Source organism: Vicia villosa, unplaced genomic scaffold (genome assembly GCF_029867415.1).
Source record: "Vicia villosa cultivar HV-30 ecotype Madison, WI unplaced genomic scaffold, Vvil1.0 ctg.000685F_1_1, whole genome shotgun sequence".
NCBI classification, from domain to species: Eukaryota; Viridiplantae; Streptophyta; class Magnoliopsida; order Fabales; family Fabaceae; genus Vicia; species Vicia villosa.
Genome location: NW_026705307.1, coordinates 100,647 through 123,160, shown reverse-complemented (window position 1 = coordinate 123,160; position 22,514 = coordinate 100,647). Strand labels below are relative to the sequence as shown.

Here is a 22,514-nt window from a genome sequence, read left to right as displayed (position 1 = left end):
AAGGTTGATCCACACCAATAAACCGGCATGAAAGAATTGATTCCAGTGATCTCTCTTTACCGGAGCTTTCCTTGTCTGACTCACATAAGGGAAATCTCTTAGTGCATGAATATGAGTTTTGATTGTGCCAGCGCATTCCTAGAAATAAGGTTGTTTTAGTTGCATATGGTGCAGTCTTTGATTGGTTTCCAGCCCTCATTAATCACCATCCATATAAATATTATAATTCTTTTTGCAACTTCTATCTTCCATACTTTGTTTCAAATTCCTTCAGTTTCGTTATGATGTGTATTAATGATCACCTTATACGCATTGGATATTGTAAAATTCCCTTTGCTTGTGCCACTCCAAACACACATGTCTGAATCAAGGTATGAAGTTGGAGGTGAAAATGCATGAATTCTATTAAGGATATCACGGGGCAATAGTTCTTCAAGACAATCCCATTTTAGTTGGCATGTGTGATCTTGTAGTAAATTTGAGGTTAATATGATTCTCGGTTATCTTATGGGCAATATTAATGATTTTTATACCAGGTGCTATCTAACAATTTTGCCAAGCATCTATACTTTCTCCATTTCCCACTGCCCATGTGATGTTATCTTGAAGAATATGATATATACTCATTATGTTCTTCCATAGATTTAAATCAAATGGTTTTATTTCCATTGTGTTTTGGTGATTACTTCTAGCATACTTTCCTTTCATAAATTGGCACCATAAAGACTTATCATTATTCTTAACCTTCCATCCAAGTTTGAGTAAGCAAGCTTTATTCATATCCTTGAGGTTTCTCATGCTTAACCATTTCCTTCTCTTGGGTTTGGATACAATTTTCCACTTGATTGTGTGTATATTCTTATTTTCCCCAATGTCACCCCATATTAAGCTCATTTGAATTCTTTAAATTTCTTTTAGGCAAGTTTTTGGAATGGCTCCAGTCATCATTAGATAATTAGGGATAGCTTCAATGACTGGTTTCATAAGTGTGACTCTTCCAATAAGAGAGAGTTGATTCCCTTTCCAAATCGCCAATTTTGATTTGACGTATTCAATTAAGTATTGGTAATCCGCCACCTTTGGACTTTTTCCAGTTAAATGGATTCTCAAATATTTCCCCATTTCTTTGGTTTCTTTAAAACCTGATAAGTTCATGAGTTGCTTTCTGATGTGAATGTTAGTATTCCTTGAAAAAAAAGTTTGTCTTTTCCTTGCAAAGTCTTTAACTCGAAACATTACAAAACCTATATACAACATTCATAACATTATTCATCTAGGTTTTTGTAGCCTAACCAAACAGAACAAGATCGTCAGCAAACATATAAGATGTGATATTATTGGTCATTGCCTTCCCGCTTTTAAACCTTTCAAGATACATGCATCAATTGATTCACTAATCACGTGTAAGAATTTTTCCATACAGAACACAAAAAGGTAAGATGATATCAGATCCCCTTGTCTTAGGCCTTTTTTAGGAGAAAAGGGAGAGTCGCCTCCACCATTCCACAAAACATCAAGTCTAGCTGAGGTAACTCCTTCAGCCATCACAACTTCAGAGAATTTAGATGGTAATCCTACTTCTTGAAGGGTTTTTCCAATAAAGCTCCAACAGAGTCTGTTGTATGCTTTGGCTAGATCAACTTTGATGACAAAATATATTTTCTTGCCCTTTAATTTCATCATACTATGAAGCATTTCCTGATCAACAATGATGTTGTCATATGAATGCTTCTACCGAATATAAATCCTATTTAGAAAAGGGACACAATGTTGTTCATGTTACTCTTCAGTTTATTCACAAGCACCTTACTCAATGTTTTATAATTTGAGTTGCACAAGGTTAATGGACAAAATTGATGCACATGTTAAGGGTTTGACACTTTTGGAATCAGGCAAATATCAGTTTTGTTTATATCTGCAATGAAGTCAGTATTGTTCCACAATGTTTTATGAAAAAGCAAATATCCTCGCCTATAATGTTTCATGTATGGTGATAGAAGACAACTAAATATCTATCATGTCCATGAGCTTTTCACAATGCCATTTCCAACACAACTTTCTGAATTTCTTATACTATTGATAACTATTTTTTTCATGTAATATATTAAATAAAGATAATTTATTAACTTTTGCTTAATTTAAATTAGTATTTTATTGAAAAGCTAATAAAATATAATTTTATCAAATAAAATATAATAATGAATTACTAAAGATATGGAGTTATGGCCTTACCATGTTAATTTGGTTTTTATTTAATTTAATTTAAATATAATTGCATGTTATGATTTATTTTGAAATATGATATAGATATTTTAATAATTTGTTTATATTATTTATTTATTTTTTAAGTGCTCAAATCATGGTTGGATTAAAAAAATTTAATGATGGGGATAAAAAATGAAAATACATCTTTTTTACGAATAAATATGAATTTAATCATAAAATAAAATTGCAACTTCACTTTTAGACAAGGTTTTAATTATTTTTCCATTACGATGCATTAATGAGGTAAAAAATAGTTCACGTGCATTTTTATTAACCAAAGAAGAGGAGTAACAAAGAGCTATTCACCAATCATGTTAAATGAGCTTAGATGATAGATGTGCATGGATACCATATGCAAGGGCATACATTTGAACCTGCGACATCTCATTCATCTTTAATTGCTGGTAAATTTCAGCCACTAAGTTATTTGACAGCTACTCATCAGAATATATATAAAAAATGAATGATACAAAAAGGTGCCTCGAGTACATCGAAATGATATGTCATGATTTCAATCATGCTTGATTGTGCTTCCTTGATTTGAATCATACATATTCTTGATTTGAGTCAATTGAATTGATTTTGGTCATAAGGTCATTTTATGAAAAATAGTATTTATAACTAGAACAAATGCAAGGTGGCATAATTAATCAAAGCATCAAACAACTTAATTCAACATGGTTATCTTAGGAGGAATTTCACATATTAGTAAAGAACAAACACCAAGGCTATGTTTGGATTGATGGAACACAACGGAGCGGAACGGAATGGAACATGACAATGCGAAATGGAACGGAGCGGAATGGAATATAAATCACACTCCATTGTTTGGTTATTTTATTTAAAATATCTCATTTCATCCCATACACCCCAAATTGGATGGAACAAAAAATAAGAAATTGGATGAAATATGATGGAATACATTTCATCATGTTCAACTCCCTTCCATCCTCTTTGAACCAATCCAAACAATGAAACATTATATTATTTCATTCCACTCCACTTCACTCTGTCGTGTTCCATCAATCCAAACATAGTCCAAGGAACAAATATTTTATACTTATTATTCTTTCTTAGAAAAAATTAATCACTTGTGACCAAACTATATTGGGTTTATCTCTCTGTGTGAGTTGTTGTAAATAAAATACTTACTGATTAATAATAATAGTAATTGTGTCATCTAATCCTCTTGTCTTCACTACAAAAATTAAACAAAATTTTAACCTATCAGATTTTTCAAAATATTCGGTACCATTACGAATATTTCCAAATTTTAAAAAGAATTCGGTAAAATTGCATAGATATTTCATGATTTTTTAAAAATTTCGGTAGAACGTATGCATTTTTATTGCATTTTTCAAAAAATCTGAAAAAATATTTATGCATTTTTATCGGTTTTTTAAAAAAATCCGAAAAACATGTTTGCATTTTTATCAAATTTTTAAAAAATTTTGGAAAAAAGAATGCTTTTTTACCCGATTTTTTTAAAAATCTAGATAAAAATTTGCATTTTTACCGGATATTTCCAAAAATACGGTAAAAATGCATGAAAAATCTAGAAAAAGCAAAAAAATATGGTAAAAACTTATACTTATTGATCATAAATAATAAATGTCTGGTAGTCTATATGAAAAATACAAAAATTGCTAATTTTTTTTTAATAAATCGAAATTGACCAATACTTTTATGAAATTTCTTTTAAAATATTTACAAAGTTAAAATGGTAATTGCATAGGGCTTGTGGGGTGCCGGGTCTAGCTGTAGGGTGTGCGGATAAAATCTCCTTACTTTTTGGCCCATTAAAGTGAGGCCTGCTTAACGGGCTTTCTTGCCGGTTACTTTTTCTTTCTCTATAGCTTTAGGTTTTCTATACTCAGCGTTTTTTTCGCTTGTTCTACGCATTAGGGTTTTTGCGAGATTTCTCTGAAGAATTCCTTTCCCGTCAATCGCTTTCCATGGATCTTTCCGACCTAAACTCAGCTGATATGCAGAGATTTTACTCTGTAAGTTTGATTTCATCTTTTCTATGATTACGTTTGGTTGCTTTGACGGATAGATAGTTCCATTGAAAATTCGATTACACTTGCACCGTGTTTCAGTGTTTACTTATTCATGAGTTTAGTATAAGTCAGTATAGTTGATTCTTTATCTTTTTTTATGATTTGTTCGCTTCAATTGCTGGTGATTTTCAATTCGGTTCTTGAAACCGGTTTATAAGCAATACTAATATGTATTGCAACACTTTTTTTACTCGGACTGGTTTTTAATTGGAGTGTTCTATTACTTGTTGTGTAAATGGGTTTCAAATGGCCGTTTCTTGCATTTTTTTGGCTGAAGGCAACACAGAGCCTTCCACAAAAAATCTTTTTGAAAAACAACTCTACCATTATTTTCCTTGAAGCCATGGAAAATACCCTTTTGCAAAGGATTCACAGCCGCGACAATAGAGTTCCATAGAGAACGATCATCTAGATATAGATTGAAAATTTTCAACTCAATCACCTATAAATTCATCATTTGAACCCAAGATGTTCCACTCTCTATGTTTTTTTATATTTCTGTCAGCACAATATCTTTCCATTTTGACTTCATTTTTGTTTTTTCCTTTTCGTTGTTTTATCCGTTGTTGTGATTTTGTTTTATAATTTTTTTGGGTAATTTTTTGAGTCATACTATATTCAAGTATAGGAACTTGGAATTATAGATTAATTGATCTTATACAAAAAAAAAAGAGGTGATAGAGATGTATCATTTTTTTTTTGTCTAAAATAGCAGCACTAGAGATTTGCAAGTGTAGGAGGCATGCCAGTCTTAAATTTTCAAACCGGTTATTGCTCTGGTTTTGTTAATGGGTAACTGTATTGCTTTCAAAATCTGGTTCAGTTTTGTCCAAAAAAAATTGTGGTTTTTTTTAATAGGTTCAGTTCATATATTAATTTGTTTACGGTACTGATAAATCCTGTATATACCAATTATATGGCATTCTTTTTCTTCCAATAACTTTTTTTTCCTATTCTTCCCCGGTAAGGTTATGTAAACTTAACTTTGCCCTTCAAATGCAGGAAGAACAACAAAGAGCCATGATTAATGAAATGGTGGCAAAGATGACCAGTGAATGCTGGGACAAATGCATCACAGGTACACCTGGGAATAAGTTCAGTTCCAGTGAAACTAATTGCCTTACACACTGTGCACAGCGTTACATGGAGATGAGCATGCTTATCATGAAGCGGTTTCAGAGTATGCAATGAAGATCAATGGTCATCAATGTGCTTTATTAATTACCAAACACTGTCTCAAATTTCTCCCTTTTATAATCATCAATCCCATCACTGTTTAGAAAGTTTTCGATTTTTTTTCTTTTTATATTGGGTTGAAACCGTTGTCAGAATATTTAGTTTACTTTTCCGCATAGTTGATGATAAAATGCTTGTTTGACTGATGAAGGGTTGGATGAATTGTAAGCCATTTTCAGTTTTAAACTGTTATGCAAGAACAAAAATTTATTCATGTGTGAAAAATATTATAATAGTGCTGACATATTGTCAACATTCCAAGGATCTTGCCTGGAACTATTTTCCTTGAATAAGTTCTGCTACATTACTTGCTTTCAAATTCCAACAACTTTTATTTTCCTGTTAAAATTAAAATGTCTTGTTTGGTCATTTTAGTCACTGCCATTTTACTTGCGAGCAAATTAGTGTTTTCTGCTTTTTTTCTTTTTTGCTAATTCTCTAATATTTTATTTATTTTTGTAAATCTTCAGAATATTGGGCATTTTAATCAGAATGCTAAATTTCATATACTCTTGAATTAAACTTCTAAATGATAATTACAATTATCTACCTTAGCACCAAGCACTAAAACATTATTTACTATCTTCAATTACAATGTTGTTTGCATATTGCATTCGTGTCTTTTGGCCACTCATTTGCTTTCTGAATTTTGATACCATTTGGTCCAATCTGGTTGTACTTGAGCATGGCCTCGGTCCATTGGAGGATCCTAGTGTAGTAATGAATTTGAGGAACCTCTGTATACTTGTGGAATTCATTCTTGTTCAATTTGTGACTATGTTCCTTGTTCAATAAGACGATGTCTATTCGATTGGTCAATTTATGTTGGTAATACATTTTAGCAGAAAGGCGAGGTAGTTGAATTTTCTGTGTCCAATAAGTTGTTTGGAACAGTGGGCTGTTAATCATGTCATTGGATTGTTTATTAAGGATGATGAGACGAGGGAGAACTTCAGGCGGGAGGCGTAGAAAAATTTCGAAGAGAATGTCATTGCACAGTTCCATGGGTGGGGAAGGAGGCGGGGAAGAAAGAGAAGTTTGAAAGAAGGATTGCATGAAATCCATAATCCATTTCCAGCATCTTGAGAATAGCATTTCTATGTACTTTCAAGATTTGCTATTTGATTGCATAGCAATTGGTGGGTTCTGTTATGCCAAGAGAAATTCGGACATGAATCTAGGCATTATCTTAACAATGGGTGGCTTTTAATTTAGTATGTGCAATGTGGTGGTCAAACGTTGAGTAAGGAAACAGTAACGGAATGCCAGAATCAGTGCCCCTATTTCATGGTTTGTAGGACAGAATATACTATCATAACCACTTTTGGGGCACATGTTAGTGAACTGCATTCCATTCGAAATTACATGCTTATATCGGATCGGACAAATTATATAGAAATAAATATTTTTGTATTTTTAGTTATATATAAGAATAATAATGTACAAAAGTAATTGTATTTTTAAATAGTAAAATAATTTAGGGTTAAATATATATGATGCCCCTGCCATTAGGGCGAGATTCAAGTTTGACTCTGTTTTAGAATTCGAACTTAGAACTGATATGTTAACAAGCAACATTTCCGCCAAGTGAGCTACAATTTTTCATTGAAACTAAATGCTTTATATATATATATATATATATATATATATATATGAATAAATGTGTGTATACTTTTAAAAACGTTAATATATATACTTTAATATAATTATTGCTTAATTTTTTTAATTATTACATTATCTATTTATTTTATTTTAATTAATTATTTTTTATAAACTTCATTTTTCTATAAACTACATTTTTTTTATAAACTAACATTTTAACATTTTTACAAACTACATTTTTTAATTATTGCATTACTAACATATATATACTTTTAACATTTTTTTTATAAACTAACATTTTAAAATTTTTAATAAATTAAATTTTTTTTATGAGAAAATGGGTGATAAAATAATTTAATAACATGACAAATTAATGACTTTCTATTGGATGACAGTGTAAAACTATTTTACACTGTCAGTGCGCTACCTTTTAACTCTTTTTTTATAGTAATGTATAGTATATAAATTAACGTTTATTATTATATTAATTATTTTTAAAATTTTAAACTAACTTTATTATTATATTAATTATTTTAATATAGTATATAATTATTAATGTACATGTATATTATAATATATAACTAATATAGTATTTAATTAACTGTTCATATTATATAAACTAACGTTTATTATATACTATAATAAAAACATATAAAAATAATAATAAACATTATATACTATACGAAAATAATAAAACATTATATAAACAAAATATATAAACAGTATATAAACATTAATAATGTAAATTATACTACATTATATTACAGTATATAAACAAAAATAATAAACGTTATATAACTAAAATATACAATTAATATACTATACTAATTATATACTATAATATACTATACTAAAATACTAAACGTTATATACTATACTAAAATATACAGTTAATATATTATACTATACTAATATACCTTAGTTTATATAATAAATACAGTTAAAAAATGTTAATAATGTACCGTTAAAACGTTAATAACTAAACTAAATAAAAAGCATTTAGTTTCAGTGAAAAGTTGTAGCTTAGTTGGTAGAAACGTTGCTTGCTAACATACAAATACTAGGTTTGAATTTTGGGTGTGGCAAAAAATTTTAATTGGTTTTTGCTGCCCAGTCAGTCCTAATGGCAGATCGTATATTTAACCCAATAATAATCTAATAATTTTATAAATTATTTGTTAAATATTGTTTGGTCATTTTCTATGCGTTAGAACTATATTTTATCGTATTTATCTATTATATATTATTATATAAAATCAATTTTTCGTTCTTTTATGAATAGAGAATAACAAAATAATTTAAAATAATTTTTAATTTTATCTTTTTATGATAATGTGTATTAAAATGATTGGAAAAGGAAAATAAAAAATAAAATCATGCATTATTTTGTTTCAAAACAAAATTTTTTATCATATTTTTATAAATCAAAAGTGAAATTTATTTTGTACCTAAAAATCGCCTAAATAGCCAATTTTTTGGTTTTTAACCGATTTTACAATTTAAATCCAAGTTCTTTCACATGTCGGTTTTTAGATTTAAATATAGAGAAATTCTTTGGCCACCTCCCTGTCTTCTAGTCCACCTCCGGTGAAAACCCCATTATACCCCTGACTTCGGAAATGAACTTCCGAAATGCATGAAAAATGTGTTTTCGGAAGTTCATCTCCGAAAGCGCCTTTTTTTTTGAAAAAAATGTCTTATTTCGGAAGTTCATTTCCGAAACTACAATTTCGGAAATGAACTTCCGAAATAAGACGCGTTCTGCAGATTAAGCAGAACTCTCCCCCTCCCCCAAATCATTTACCCTAATCATCATCAAACACTTCCATAGGCGAAATTTCTGCAGAAGCAAGTGTGAAGTAGCCAAACTCTTCTTCCAAACTCAACCAAACTCATCATTAAACACTAATTGGTAAGTTTATCATTGTTTTTTCAAGTTTTAGATCTATTTGATTAAACTATATTAGGGTGTTTAGAATCTGAAAAAATGACATTAAGATAGCTTAGTACTGATATTAGGATGTTTAGTAGGCAAAAAAATGGATTTGGTTTAGGTTTTTGGGTCTGCCATTGGAGGTTGCAGAGAAGCTCTGCGTGGGGGTGTTTCGGAAGTTCATTTCCGAAAACACCTCCATCCCAGTTTTCGGAAATGAACTTCCGAACTGTACCAGAAGTTCATTTTTTTTTGTTTTTTCATTTGTCTCGCATATTAATCGATTTCGATTGTTTACAGGATCATGTCAGACCAGCCAGCACGCATCAGACAGGGGAGAGAGTCCTAGACTGCGTCGGCTAGACGCGAGCGGGCGGCGGCGCATCTGGCGTCGACCCAGGGACGGGGGCAGGGACGGGGACGCCGTGTCCGCGTTCCACAGGACTTGGTGGAGAGTTCATCTGCTTCAGGCTCTAGGAGTAGGCTGGCTCGGGTATCTTCTTCCCGCCAGCGAGAGGAGGAGGATGAGGATGAGGAGGAGGAGGAGGTCATACCGGATGTTGACCCTCCAGTCGGGGAGGAGGAGGAGCAGGAGGAGCAGGAGGTGGATAGCTTTCCGGGAGGGCCTTTTGACACTTCCCTGCTGATTCACTACCAGGATCACGTCGCTCGGCGGATCTGGGAGGGAGAGGTATTTTTTTTTAACTTAGCCGTTTATTTGTCACCATTTTTTATAATTTTACCGTTTATTTCTCGCTTATTTGTTTTTTTTTGTAACAGGAGAGAGAGCCATTGAAAATGGTGAACCACTCCAGGAAGATTTTCGGTCTGTTTAAACCAGCAGCTCAGTGGTTTAACGACCATGTGCGAGGTTCAGGGCTTTGCGGGCTCTGCATGACCGGGTACACCACCATCAGCACCGGCATGCAGGGGGCATTTGTGGAGCGCTGGCACAAGGAGACGTCTTCTTTCCACTTGTCGGTGGGGGAGTTGACGATCACCTTGCATGACGTCCAGTGTCTTCTCCACCTGCCTATTAGGGGGCCGCTGTTGGACCACTCCCGGATCCAGAGGGTCGAGGCCATCGAGTGGATGACGCTTTATCTGGGCATGGAGGAGGAGGTTGCTCACTATGAGTGCGTCACGACATCTGGGCCTCACATCCGGTTCACCACACTGAGCGCTTATTTTGAGCACCACCTGGACGCGGCGGCCGATGCCGGGCAGGAGGGTGACGAGCTATTCACACAGTACCACCGCGGCTGCGCTCTCCGGTGCTGGTACATGCATGTGGTAGGCGCTGCATGCTTTGTGGACAAGAGTGCCAGGTACGTCGACGTGGCCTACCTCCGCTATTTCATGGACCTAGATACCGTTCACCAGTGGAACTGGGGGTCAGCTACTCTGGCATATCTCTACCAGAAGCTGAATGAGGCCTCCAACAAGAGGACGAGGCAGTTGGTCGGATCCTGCACACTGCTTACGGTACGTTTTATTTTAATACATTATCGTATTTATTTATTTATATATGTTTCGTATTTAATTTTAATACATTATCTTGTTTCTGTTTCAGAGCTGGATCATCTTCTACTTCTCCCGCATCCACGGCTTTCACATCGATCCTGCGTACGTGGACGCCATGCCCAGGGCCGCCAGATACGCTCTCCAGAGGGGGAACGATGCGGTGGGACCATACCGTCTGTACTTGGACCGCACGATGCACGACGACGTCACCTGGAGGCCGTTCGTCGACTACGCTCAGATTGTCCCCTTTGACGGCATTGCTCTATATTCAGGCTGGTTGGCATGCGGGACCGGCATCATGGTTCGATATCTCCCTGAGCGGTGCATGCGTCAGTTCGGATTCGTGCAGCGGATACCCAGGTCACCCTTTGAGGCTGCTCCCGACACTGTGACCCGAGTGCAGCTCACTGCCATATGGGCGGAGTGGCAGCAGCATGTGGTACCGCAGGAGTACCGTCTCACTCGGGTCACACAGGACTGGCACAGTGAGGAGGGGTACGTCACATGGTTCTACCGGGTGTCACATGCTCTTCTGAGACCCGACATTCCCGGCGCTCCTAGGCCAGCACACGAGGAGATCTTGGAGAACCAGCAGGCCGAGGATGATCACGCCATTGATCTCATGCCGATCTGCCAGCGGATATCGATGCTTGGGCGGGACGCGTTGGATCGAGGTATCGTGGAGCGGGGCGGTCCAGAGGCAGTCGCCGTGATGGAGATGATCGTCACTGATGCGGACCGTGCGGCGACATACAGGCGGCAGAGGAGGTCTCAGGGGGAGAGGTTTAGGCACACCCAGTAGTGGTCGGGTTTATATATTTTTTGTTATCGGATTGTATCTTTAGCACACTATTTTTATTTTTTTTGGTTTGTATATATTATTTTCATCGGATTAGGATTTTTTTTTGTTTATTTATCATATTAGTGTTTTCAGTCTATCTATTGTTTATTTTATTTGCCGGTAACGTTTAATTAAAATGCGGTTGCGTTTAAGAAAAAACATTAAAAAAAAAACACAGTTTCTGCATAATTCGGAAATGAACTTCCGAATTCACCCCCCATGAGGTGTTTTCGGATGTTCATCTCCGAACGCACCCCCCATGAGGTGTTTTCGAAGATGAACTTCCGAATCAAGGAAATTTTTTTAAAAAAAAAGCGCTTCGGAAGTTCATTTCCGAAGCAGGGGTAGTTTGGGAATTTCGCTGGGGTGACCCCCCATAGGGAGGTGGGTAAAGAAATTTTCTTAAATATATTAGTTAGGGTTTCGGTCCAACCGGTTGAACCGGCTAGTCCGGTCCAATTTTATTACCATAATTGATAAAGAGTGATTGTGTAAATATTTAAAATGTTTGACTTTTATATTAAGTGGCAGTGGATTAACTTAAAAAATTATCATCCACGTTAGAAACTGCATTAACTTAAAAAACTGTCATCCACGTTAAAAACTCTGATACCGTATGTCTAGAGGATTTAGTTATATGTCATTTCTCTCATATTGTATTGGTATTTTAACTGCTATCTATAAGGATAACCAACTTGGAGAAGTTTTTTTTTCCAAATTATAAATCACTATACAATTCCAATGAAACATTGATATAATTTTTTTCTAATATACCCTTTATTATTATTATTATTATTATTCTTTTTTTATACTCTATAAATTTTGTTTTCCAATATAATTATTAAACAACATTTTTGTAAAATTATACATCATTCCACTTTTTCATAAAATAATAATTGCATTTCTTAATTTCTGTAAAATATTCAAAACGTCTTATAATTTGAGACAAATGTAGTAGTATTTTCATTTCTTTTCCATTAAGATAATGAATGGTTATGTATTTTTAATATGTGCATTTCAAACATTTATATCTTATTAATGAATTCTATATATATATAAAAAAAAAAAAACAATATTGCTAACTAAGAATAAGATCAAATGATATCAAAATTTTTTTAAAAAAATGTTAATTTGACATAAAATTATAATCGTTAATTTTATTTAATCTAACCGAATACTGTTGTATATCTATGATACGTCGTCAATTCATCAATTTCAACACTGTATCTAAAGCAAAGTCAAAATTTACCCTGTGATGCATCTTGGGTTAATTTATGTCAAAAGACGGTTCAATGAAGAATGCATGGATATATATGAAGTGGTTTTGAATATACATCTTTAAACTAAATTTTGAAAACAAAATCCTGTATATAACTTTTTCAAAGTCAACCGAAATTTTTTAAATTTTCATTTCCAATATTTTAAGTGATATAAGCAATTCCCTTCTTCTAAAAAATCAATTAAGTCATTTAAAATAGTAGCACACAGATTAAAAAATAATAGTTTTACGGTTGACTATTCACTCTATTTTAAAAATAAATATCATTTAAAATTGTAGCAAAAAGATTAAATATAATACTCCCCTGGTCCTATTTATAACAAAAGATTCCCTTTCTATATACATTGAATAAATAATGTATTTGAACAACATATTGTCCGGATACATTACTTATTCAATATATCTAAAAAGAGAATCTTTTCTTATAAATGAGACAAGAGGTAGTAGTGATCAAAAGAAAAAAAAATCTTTGACTAAACTAACCTTATAACCTACTCCCTCCGTCCCAAAATATAAGAGAAAAAATAAAAAACACACTTATTAAGAAAAAGTAAAAACACAATAATTTAGATGATGATTTTTTTATAACTTTCTTGTAATAATTGTCTTGGAAATATGTAAAAACAATTCTAATTGGTGGTTGCCTATAGAAAAAATGAGAGAGAAAATAAATTAAATGCAATTTGTATTTAATTTCATCTTGAAAAGATGAAAGTTAATTTTTTTCCCTTATATTTTGGGATAAGAAAAATGTCTTTTTTTCTCTTATAGTTTGGGACGGAGGGAGTATTCATGAACTCTAGAAATGTAAAACTGAGAAAAAAAATGCATTCTTTCTTAACAAATAATAAAAAATAAAAATAAAAACTAATTAAAGGGTCAGCATTCAGATATCATAACAATTTGGGTGCTAATTAATTTTAGGTGATGGTAACAAAACCACATGAAAGACTCTCGGTCAGTGTGTCTCTGTGACCAATCTATGCAATTAGAAGGAATCATAGAAACAAGTATATGAAAGATATACAAGACATGATATAGAAAATTATACGTTTCATTAAGAATTTTTGTCTTGAAAGGCTATGTAGCTATTATATCAAAGTAGGTGTTAAATAAAGATACAAAAACATAAAAATTTAGAATAGTTTACTTTGCTTACGATTTGCAAATTGCTGCACATTGGCACTGCCAACAGTAGCAGGTTTCAAAGATGGTTTTTTTTCTTATAAGGTCCAAAAAGGCAACCGACTTCAAAGATGGTTTACTCCTTATAGGGTCCAAGTTCTAGATTATCAGCTGCCTCGAGATTATGCGGTCCACATTGACACATTGACACTGCAGTAGCTTTCAAAGATGGTTCCTAAAGGACAACAGGTGTCACGGATTCCAAATTGGAAGCATGATCAACAATCGCAGCCTTCAGCCTTCATATTAGAAGCAAGATCAACAATCTCATCATCCTTAAAATTGGAGGCATGGTCAACATTTGTAGCTAGTCCCAAGCTGCTGATTTTGTTGTCATCGTACTCCAAATTGAAGGCATGTTCAACATTCAAAGTTAGTCCCACATTTGTAGCATGTTCAACATTCCGATCTTGTTGAACATATTTGCATCTAGTTCGACAAAAAGAGGGGTAGGTTTTGTCATTCTACTAGATCTCCTTTTCTTAGGTCTGCCAACAGTTTTGATTTTCACTTTTGTTTGTTCACCGACAGTTTGTTCAACATCTTCGGCTTATTCAACGGCAGCTTGTTCAATCTCTTCGGTTTGTTCAACGGCACCTTGTTCCAAATTTGAAACAGTAACATCATTGCATAATTATTGTTTGTCACGAATCATATTCCAAATTGCAGTAGACATTTTGTGATTCATATTTTTTTACTTCTTGAAAGAGATGGCTAGTAGATCTTGAGATATTCGACGATTTCTTAAGTTCATGTGACGAGCCATCCAAACAAAGAATGGTAGATGAAGTGAAGTTGGCACGGAATCTAGTTTTCTTGAGACAAGTTGGTATGAACATGATATCGCCATTCATTGAATTATAACATTCATTGAATTATAGTTGGTATGAACATTATCTTTTTTAAGATGATATTTTTTGTTTGTATTTTTTTGCAAATTTCGTACGGGCATCTAATGGTTATAAGTTGATCGACAAAAAAACATAGTTATAAGCTGATCGACAAAAAAGCAAAAAGCAAGAGAAAAATTAAAAGCTCAAAGATCCTTGCAAATTGCTAAGAATAATGCAAAAAAATCCACGCAAATTCGCGAATTCGTAAAAACATCAAACAATTTTCTGCATCTCAAATTGATTTTTTTGGGAAGCCTAAAAAAATGATACTTGGTAGCCTTCCATTGATACCGAAGACATTACCCACAATAACATCTTCGGTATCATTTTTTCTACTACCAAATATCATTTTCTTAGGCTTCCCAAAAGATTTTTTTTGAAATGCAGAAAATCGTTCGATGTTTTTACGAATTAATGTGAATTTCCTCAAATTATTTTTAGCAATTCGCAAGGATCTTCAAACTTTTAGTTTTTATCTTGGTTGCCTTTTTTTTGTCGGCCAGCCTATAAACATTGGATGCTCGTACGAAATCAAAAAAAAAAAATACAAAAAATTAATATTCATACCAACTATAATTCAATGAAGGTTAATATCATGTTCATACCAACTTGCCCTGAGAAAACTAGATTCAATGTCAACTTCACTCCATCTACAATTCTTTGTTTGAATGGCTCGTTACATGAACTCAAGAGGTCGTCAAATATCTCAGATCTACTAGCAATCTATTTCAAAAAGTAAAAAAATATGAATTACTAAATGCATTACAATTTGGAATATGATCAGTGAGAAACAATCCTTTTATGCAATTTGGAATACGATTCGTAACAAACAATCATTTTATTCATATGATAGCCGATAGTGACAGCTAACTAAATGAACCAGATGCATAAATGCAGAGACATACTTAATCCATCCTTCCCATATAGAAGAAAGAGGTAACACTGTTCTGAACTTTCTGAACTACAAGCAGTGTTATCAAATAGTGGCTTCATGGATAAATAGAAACATAAATACTTATTGTACCCAACAAAGATAAATATTAAGATTACCAATGAATATATTGTACCAAGAAACCTAACTATGTTGGAGTACTTGGCAATGAAATTAGACCGTTGGTGTGAGGCCTTACTTGATCACCCATGGAAATGCCCTCAATCTTTAGTTTTCTAGTCTTGACATTGTAACTAAAATGCAAGTTGTTTATTATCCTGGCTAGATGCCACTTTCTTTCTTTAGAGAAGAGACTAAAGAAGATTTGGTCGTGGATCTGGCAACAAATATCATAAATAATAAACTCATGACCAGAAGCAACCACACAATCAAAATGTCCCACATCATGATAAAGAGACCATTTTCCGACTCAAAATCCAAAAGGTAGATTTTAAATGTTATCAAATCTTTAATCACAATGCAAGAAAGCTGATTTCCCATCCATAAGAGCTATGTATTCAATTTCGTGAAGAATGTCTCAACATCCTCAACAGCACAATACATGGGCACAGGGGGAAGTGAAAAAATTTCGGCGGTAATTTCCTTGTCAACATCCACCACGGTTACTCCATGGTCTCCGCCAGTTATCCAGTAAAGATAATTGCCTCCTCCATAAAGTGGTTGCCAATAACCATTACCATTTAATAGATTCGTTAACCTTTTTGAAATATTCATAATTTTAGGAACCAATTTGGTGGTTTACTCGATGATAAAATACACCTTCGATTCAATATAAGTTTTTCTAATTCCCAACTCAAAAAGAATAGAAACTTGCCTAGCCTCACACAAAGTGGAACAAGAAAGATAAGTGGTTCGGGAAAAAATAAGTTATTAACAAAATAGAGTTATGGACTTTTCAAATTATTTATACAACTCAATATGATAAGAGAATACTAGAAACTGAAAAAATGCCTCTACATTTGGTTGGAAAAAGGGGGTGACCAGAGAACTAGATGTTGAATGTTTTCCCTCTCAATCCCTGGACTTTTGAAGTAATTAAATGACATGTACTTGTGTCAATTTAACAGTGTTGTCGATGGCGGTCTATGGCGGAGAGCCAAAATCCCGCCATACCAGCCGCTTTGTGGCGCCGCTATTGCGGATTATGGCGGAAAAAACTGCAATGGCGCCCTATATTTATCATTGCGGCGAACCCAAAAACCGCCATGTATATCCGCCATAGCGGCCATGGCGGGGCAATTTGATAACACTGCAATTTAAAATAGCGGTTCAAAAGTTTGCAACAAGATTCTCCTTCATGCATAACAATGATTCACATAGGATATCATTATCACAAAACTAAGAATTAATCTGTGAACAAATGAACATATACAAAAACAATATAACTTCCATGTCAATGTCTGCAAGTAAATTAATGTTCGAGGCAAAACAAAATTACTTCAACTAAAAGTTCCCAATTTACTCTCATCAGATATTGGCGCTAACTTAACATCTAAGACAAAATTCTTTCATCTCAGCTAAAATTCACATATCACTATGCTCACGAGATTGCACTTTTGTTATCTTCTGATGATAGAATGGTCAAACAAGACAGGAAATATGAGTATTAGAGAGAAAATTATTGTAGCTACAATTGTAATAAAACGATAAAAACATGTCTTTTTGGTGCAGGCACTGTGACCTGAATTTAGTGATGATAACGGCATAAAGTTTCTTATCAAGGTGCATCGTATTCTATATTTTAAGGCATGAAAATCAGTCTGATATACGAAACAATTACCTGACTTTCTTGATCATAATAGCCTTGAGTTTCCTAGCAAGATCCTGTGATCGAAGCCTACGCTGCAAATTCTTTTGTGCCAACACGCGCTTCTCCGAGTTTTTTATATGAAACCTCTGTTCAATCTTTATCATCCTCTCGATCCCACTCGATGTCATCTTACGTTGCATCAATGCCAATGCCCCTTCCAGATTTCTATTATACACCTGCACTCGTATGCCTCTGCTTTGCTGACGCTGAGCAGTAAGAGGCTCAGTTCCGTAACCTGACTGCCTGAATAACCTCGATATGCGTCTCGCAACTGAGTTCATATCTAGTGAAATTAAAATGAAGCGAACACAATTACAAACTCTTCTGATTCTGAGAACAGCTACAACAGCAGAAAAAGAAAACTCATTTCTCTAAAAACACAGGCAAATATTAATGCTTAGTTTGCTCTAGAAGAAGTTGCATTGCAACGAAAAAAGGAAGGTCATTTATAGTTTGTATCCGTGATAACTACATTAGAGTTCGCCTACAAATAGTTATTAGAAAGTTGTTCAAACCATGATGGCACTGCTATAGCGCCGCCATAGCGCCACTATGAAAGCGCTATTAGGAGCACGGATAATATACCAGACAAATTATAATTATAATTCAAAATGTCAGATTCGAATTGACCAAGTGTCAACGAGATATTTCCACTTTCAACCAAAGCAAAGACCATCTTATTATCCAACTCGATTGCACGGCCATAAGACTTATGGAGAATCAAAGTAGAGAAGTAGTTGAGGGATCAATCATCTAAACATCAATTCTTATATATAAAGGTAATAGAGCTGCGCAGCCGCTGATAAGCAACTTCATGTTGATATCGTGTATAAACCCTGTGTACCACTACTTAAAAAAGGGAACCTAATGTGTGTACCGTATCCACACCACCTACCACATAGTATTGCAAATGCGGTAATTATGTTGCAAGTGTTTGACAAATTCCATTGTCTTCCCAACTTCAAGAATATGGAAATGGGATATTCCTTTTGAAGTTGATATCCTATAACATTTAATTTTTAGATAAACAAGACTTGTTATTATTAGATTAAGTTCCCTCCCTCCGATTTTAGAAACTAAACCTTCCCTTACATACGTACTATTCATAGATCATATTTACGATCTTATTTATCTTCCAGCAGTGCCACACTATATTGACTGATTTTACTTAAACATTCTTCTATGAACCCATTCCTCAAATATACATCTACAATTCGTTAAAATTGGGTTTCCTAGGCTGGAAAATAATATAATTCAATCCAACTGTTAATTTATAATATGACTATTAAATATGAAGGTTATAATGAATATGCATGTGATTTCTCTTCATTCATAAGGCAGTTGTTGGCATTATAGTTAACCAATCATTTATATTCTTAAACCTTACCAGCACAAAACATTCTCCAAACTTAATAGATGGTGGTGTGGTAATGTTCACAATTTTTGTCCTTGTCAAAACCATTATCATGATTCTTAGAAACTCAGGTCTTACAAAAACAACACAAATCAAATTTCAGAAACAGTTTGGTACTACTATTCACTATTGCAGTTGCAGAGATAAAATTATTGAGTTATGATAACATTACTACGATGTTTTGTTTCTTCAACATAAGCATACTTTCTAAGTAGAATAAAATGATCACTGCTAACACTAATTGAATTCTCTCAGTTCATGCAAGATAACAAATAGTAGCAGATTGCCTCTCAAGCCACAATATTCCTCTGAATTTCAAATAAATTTATTTGCTTTGTAGGGCCAACAAATTTCAGAGGGCATGAAAACTTAATGAGATGTAAGTAGGGAGCTCTCTACTTAGTGCATGTATGGAATTTAGAGTTGGCCAATTTGACAGTTGTACAGGACCCGCGACACCCCATTTATTCATCTTTAAAGATGAATTCCAACCACATGGCTATTTGACCCAAAAAACATTATTCCAAATTATAAAATTGTCTACCATTACAATTTACAAGGAATCAAACACTAGCATAACACTTGCATACATATGATGAATAATAATAAAAATAACCTTGAGCAAATACCAAACTCCCACATTGTGATTTAAATTATATTCTAGGCTTTTGCAGAAAAGAAAAGAAATAGAGAGCCCAACTAAGTCATCATCAAACAGAATAAGCAAGGCTAAAGAATAATAATAATAATAATAATAATAATAATAATAATAATAATAATAATAATAATAATAATAATGATAATAATAATAATAATAATAATAATAATAATAATAATAATAATAATAATAATAATAATAATAATAATAAGTAGACTAACTAGGTAAACACCTATGTAATATTTCCATCTTCAAGTTAGATAAATAAATTAAAATAACCATCTTAAAAATTAATCTGGCCAAAGCCAACATTCATAACTAAACATAAATACTTGTTGTACCCAACAAAGATAAATAAATATTAAGATTACCGGTGAATATATTGTACCAAGAAACCTAACTATGTTGGAGTACTTGGCAATGAAATTAGACTGTTGGTGTGAAGCCTTACTTGATCACCCATGGAAATGCCCTCAATCTTTGTTAGTTTTCTAGTTTTGACACTGTAACTAAAATGCAAGTTGTTTATTATCCTGTCTAGATGCCTCTTTCTTTCTTTAGAGAAGAGACTAAAGATGATTTGATCGTGGATCCAGCAACAAATATCACAAATAATAAACTCATGACCAGAAGCAGCCACACAATCAAAATGTCCCATATCATGATAAAGAGACCATTTTCCAGACTCAAAATCCAAAAGGTAGATTTTAAATGTTTTAAAATCTTTAATCACAATGCAAGAAAGCTGATTTCCCATCCATAAGAACTTTGTATTCATGTTCGTGAAGAATGTCTCAACATCCTCAACAGCACAATACATGGGCACAGGGGGAAGTGAAAATTTTCCAGCGGTAATTTCCTTGTCAACATCCACGACAGTTACTGCATGGTCTCCACCAGTTATCCAGTAAAGATAATTGCCTCCTCCATAAAGTGGTTGCCAATAACTACCCCCGTAAGGAACTTTTTTTCTATCTATTTCTCTCCATGAGTTACCTATTCCAATTGTTAGGACATAGAAAACATAATAATCAACACCTGAAACATCTTGGATGTCTAGGAAGAAGAGCTTGAATTTGGCAGTATAGGGGACACACACTAAAGTCGATTCAAAAAAAAGTCGAAAAGGTCTTTGTGGCGTCCTGGGTAAAGGAGGAGTTCTAAAGCAAGACTTGGTGATGGGGTTGACGAGACAAGGTTGTATTTGCTTAAGACGCTCGTTCGGTAGTAGAAGCAACAATATGCCATTACAAGAATCGTAAATGACAACTTTTCCCAAAATTGTTACCATACCAGTCCTTTCAAATTCAAACTGACCATTCACACAATCTTTAATATCCAAGAAATAAGCAGTACGATGTTGATGATTTTGAACGAAAAGACCGGGTTTAGAATGTGTTAGGCATGCTAGAGCAAATTGGGAGGTTCGAATAGTAGTGGCCCAAGATTTGCAAACATACCTTGCAGAGTTAATAAGAGATTTGAGAGGAAGCAAAGTAAGAATATGAAGCAGCAAGTCTTGAGGAAGCAGCACCTTTGAAATCACTTTACATCTCTTGGAATTTGAATCGTCATTGCAACTGGTTAATAATTTAAGTCTCTGGCTCCTAGTAACTACTCTTCCCATTATCAGTGATCCTGCACGGATAATATAACAGACAAATTATAATTATAATTCAAAATGTCAGATTTGAAAATCTGAAACAGCCAATTGGTCGTTGTCTTCCTAGTATGTAAAATTGAAAAAATAAACACAAAATCGAGGATTTGAAGTGATGTTTTAGTAGCATTACTAGGTAATTTTGTTGAGATCTATACACATAACAGAAATCGAATCACGAGTAAACAGATTGCAACAACAATTTGCAGTTACCTTGGTTGATTTGGAAGGAGAGGAATGAAAGAATTTGAAGTTACTCCGGTTGATTTGGAGATTTTTCTTTGGAGAGGGATATATTCTGATGCCCTAGCCGCCGTCACAACCGCACTTTTGAGTATGTTCCCGGCGTTGCTGTTTTTTACCAATTTATATCTGTTGGGCTCAAAGTCCATCATAATTGGACTGTTTTTTCTTATATCAACGTTAAAATGTTGAATAAAATTCGCTGCAATTCTAGAAATGTCATTGAGAAATTGGAAATGCATTTTCGGAACGGCATAAGTTTTTTATGTTAAATTTTAGTAATTATTTTTGGGAATGCATTTTCGATTTGAAATCGAAAATATATTTTTGATTTTGCAGCATATACATTTCAGTCAACAAAATTTAATTTTTGTAACTTACAAATTTACCATTAAAGATCAAAAAGATAAAAAATAATAATTTTATGTTCTTATTTTATTTTTTCTACTCCTCTAACAACTATTAAACCTATTTTATTAACCCCATTAGCTTTTACCTCACAAATTACCTGCCCATTAAACCTTCAAAAAGCTTTCCCGTCTAAATTAGCCTATTATACTCCTCCTCCTTCTTTATCAAAGTCAATTACCAATCGTTAGTTGGTCTAGTGGTAATTGGCGCTGGATTCAGTAGGGACAACCACGGTTCGATCCTCGCAATTGTGATCGGAGGGGGCTGGAACCACTTGATGTCAGAACTGACCCAAACCAAAAAAAAAAGTCAACTTTCATTACTAAAGATTTGTGCTTACCAATATTACTTTTAGAATTGTACTCCAAATTCGTCCTTATTACAATTGTCCTTATTACAAAATATTTCAAGAATGGACCAGAAAATTCTACGAATTTATCTTTGTTGATTATGAGTATATTACTTTTACCCATCAAACATATCAAGTTAATAAATCTAAAATTAAGTTATCTAAATTCAAAATTAATAAGGTTTTATCTCCTTCTGAG

At 33.6% G+C, this 22,514-nt stretch overlaps 2 protein-coding genes across 5 annotated transcripts; one reads left to right on the top strand and one right to left on the bottom strand.

Annotated features, from left to right (window-relative positions):
• The first annotated feature begins 4,112 nt into the window (after positions 1-4,112).
• Positions 4,113-5,816, top strand: LOC131630502 (mitochondrial import inner membrane translocase subunit TIM8-like). Its single transcript, XM_058901279.1, has 2 exons — positions 4,113-4,268; positions 5,328-5,816. Exons 1-2 carry the CDS (start codon positions 4,221-4,223, stop codon positions 5,514-5,516), a joined length of 237 nt encoding a protein of 78 aa, XP_058757262.1. The 5' UTR covers positions 4,113-4,220; the 3' UTR covers positions 5,517-5,816.
• A 7,028-nt stretch (positions 5,817-12,844) lies between these two features.
• Positions 12,845-21,790, bottom strand: LOC131630471 (uncharacterized). Of its 4 annotated transcripts, none has more exons than XM_058901236.1 (3): positions 21,526-21,790; positions 20,024-21,290; positions 17,725-17,863 (listed from the first exon to the last, which is right to left on the bottom strand). In XM_058901236.1, the coding sequence occupies exon 2, from the start codon at positions 21,277-21,279 to the stop codon at positions 20,053-20,055; it is 1,227 nt and encodes a 408-aa protein (XP_058757219.1). In that variant the 5' UTR covers positions 21,280-21,290; positions 21,526-21,790; the 3' UTR covers positions 17,725-17,863; positions 20,024-20,052. The 4 variants fall into 4 exon arrangements, with proteins under 4 accessions (XP_058757223.1, XP_058757219.1, XP_058757222.1 ...); XM_058901239.1 differs by having other exon boundaries at positions 17,728-17,863; positions 20,104-21,290; XM_058901237.1 differs by having other exon boundaries at positions 17,732-17,863; positions 20,041-21,290.
• Between the last annotated feature and the right edge of the window lie 724 nt (positions 21,791-22,514).

What these genes read in the sequence shown, in the direction of transcription:
- LOC131630502 (XM_058901279.1), top strand. Translation starts at nt 4,221, where the DNA reads ATGGATCTTTCCGACCTAAACTCAGCTGATATGCAGAGATTTTACTCT. An exon ending in ATATGCAGAGATTTTACTCT is followed by an intron (nt 4,269 to 5,327) that starts GTAAGTTTGATT and finishes CTTCAAATGCAG; the next exon opens with GAAGAACAACAAAGAGCCAT.
- LOC131630471 (XM_058901236.1), bottom strand. Translation starts at nt 21,279, where the DNA reads ATGGGAAGAGTAGTTACTAGGAGCCAGAGACTTAAATTATTAACCAGT.